The sequence below is a fragment of the Octopus sinensis genome, linkage group LG2 (assembly GCF_006345805.1).
Source record: "Octopus sinensis linkage group LG2, ASM634580v1, whole genome shotgun sequence".
Lineage (NCBI taxonomy): Eukaryota > Metazoa > Mollusca > Cephalopoda > Octopoda > Octopodidae > Octopus > Octopus sinensis.
In genome coordinates, this window is record NC_042998.1 from 205868206 (window position 1) to 205869537 (window position 1332).

The 1332-nt window shown below is 37.2% G+C and overlaps 1 protein-coding gene across 1 annotated transcript in view; it reads right to left on the reverse strand.

Annotated features, from left to right (window-relative positions):
• The window catches only part of LOC115224024 (Golgi phosphoprotein 3), a 65738-nt gene extending 64621 nt beyond the window's left edge, over positions 1 to 1117 (reverse strand). Inside the window, exon 1 of the mRNA XM_029794822.2 lies at positions 560 to 1117. Within this exon, the coding sequence (XP_029650682.1) occupies positions 560 to 748 (189 nt within the window). The 5' untranslated portion in view covers positions 749 to 1117. The remainder of the gene's footprint in view (positions 1 to 559) is intronic.
• Between the last annotated feature and the right edge of the window lie 215 nt (positions 1118 to 1332).

Here is a 1332-nt window from a genome sequence, read left to right on the forward strand (position 1 = left end):
CGATACAGCCTTTCACTACACTGATATGTCAGGTAAAATAATATATTATTCTTTAAAAAAAACAAAACAAAAAGGCCGTGCTGTGGTGTTGTGAAGTTCATGCCTTTCCCGTGACTAATTAGAAACTGTTGAAGAGAAGACAGCAACCACTGATTGATATAATTTCTGTTTATTAATACTTAACGCCAGCACGAAGGGAGGAACCCACATTTTACTGTTCATTTATTTGTCCATTTTTCGCAAATAAATTAAGGAGAGAAGAAACGGGTGGATTTCTCAGAGAAACTAAATAAAAACATTGTAGTTTCAACAGATAGACAGAGGACAAATAATAGGGATTGCTATTATTGCTATTATCATAGTAAAAATAGTGCAATGGACGGGAATGTTGTAAATAAAAGCCATGACATAGAAATAAATATCGTGGTTGGGGGAAAAGACATTAGGAAACAATTCTTATGAAATGTGTTGGTTGAGAGTAATGGCAAGGAAAAATATGTAAAGGATGGGTGAAAGAGGAGATGAGGAGGTTAATAAAGATGAAGTGTGGCTTTGTTACCTCTCTGTCCTTTAAACCGAGCAATAAGACCTCTTCCATGAGAGTTAATCGGGTTTCTTTGGAGTCGTGGTCGAGTTCGTCTTCGTCGATTTGGCGATTCTCGCTTTGCTCGTCCGGATCGCAGAATTCAGACGAATTGATGTTCTTGCGTTGAACCAGGCCAGCATTTCTCTGGGTTCGCGAAGCCATCACAAACTCGAATAAGTTTGTATTTACCTATATCCTGCAGTCTGTAATCAGCGAAATCAATGGTAATATTGTGATGTTTCCTCCTCACCAGTTCGCCTCGTTCGAGCACAATGGCCGCCACCAGTGACGTAGTAGGGGGGGGGGACACCAGCCACACTAAATTGATAATAAAACGACCAAAGAAATACAAATAAACTTCTAGGGATTCCTTCAATGGACTTCTTTTCAATAATATATTCCCCGTAAAACTATACATCAAAAAATAAAATTATCTAAGCTTTTTTTAGGTCATGATAGTTGACATTAGAAGCATTTCAAGCCAAACCTACATCAACAGTCCATTACGAGCCAAAGGGTGGGAAGAGAAATTGTGACGGTGTCAATTCCGGATTTTATATAAACTTCTTATTAAAATAGAAAACAGAAATTTTCGTTTCGGTGCTGGAAATGTTTTCGTTTCGGTTCAATCACTGGTTGCAGCAGCACACTTAGACAACGACAGTAAATTTCTTTTCGTTTTTCCATTTGTCAATAAAATAAAATGAAGCATTTATTTTAGTTTTAACAATTTTTAAAATCCTCGG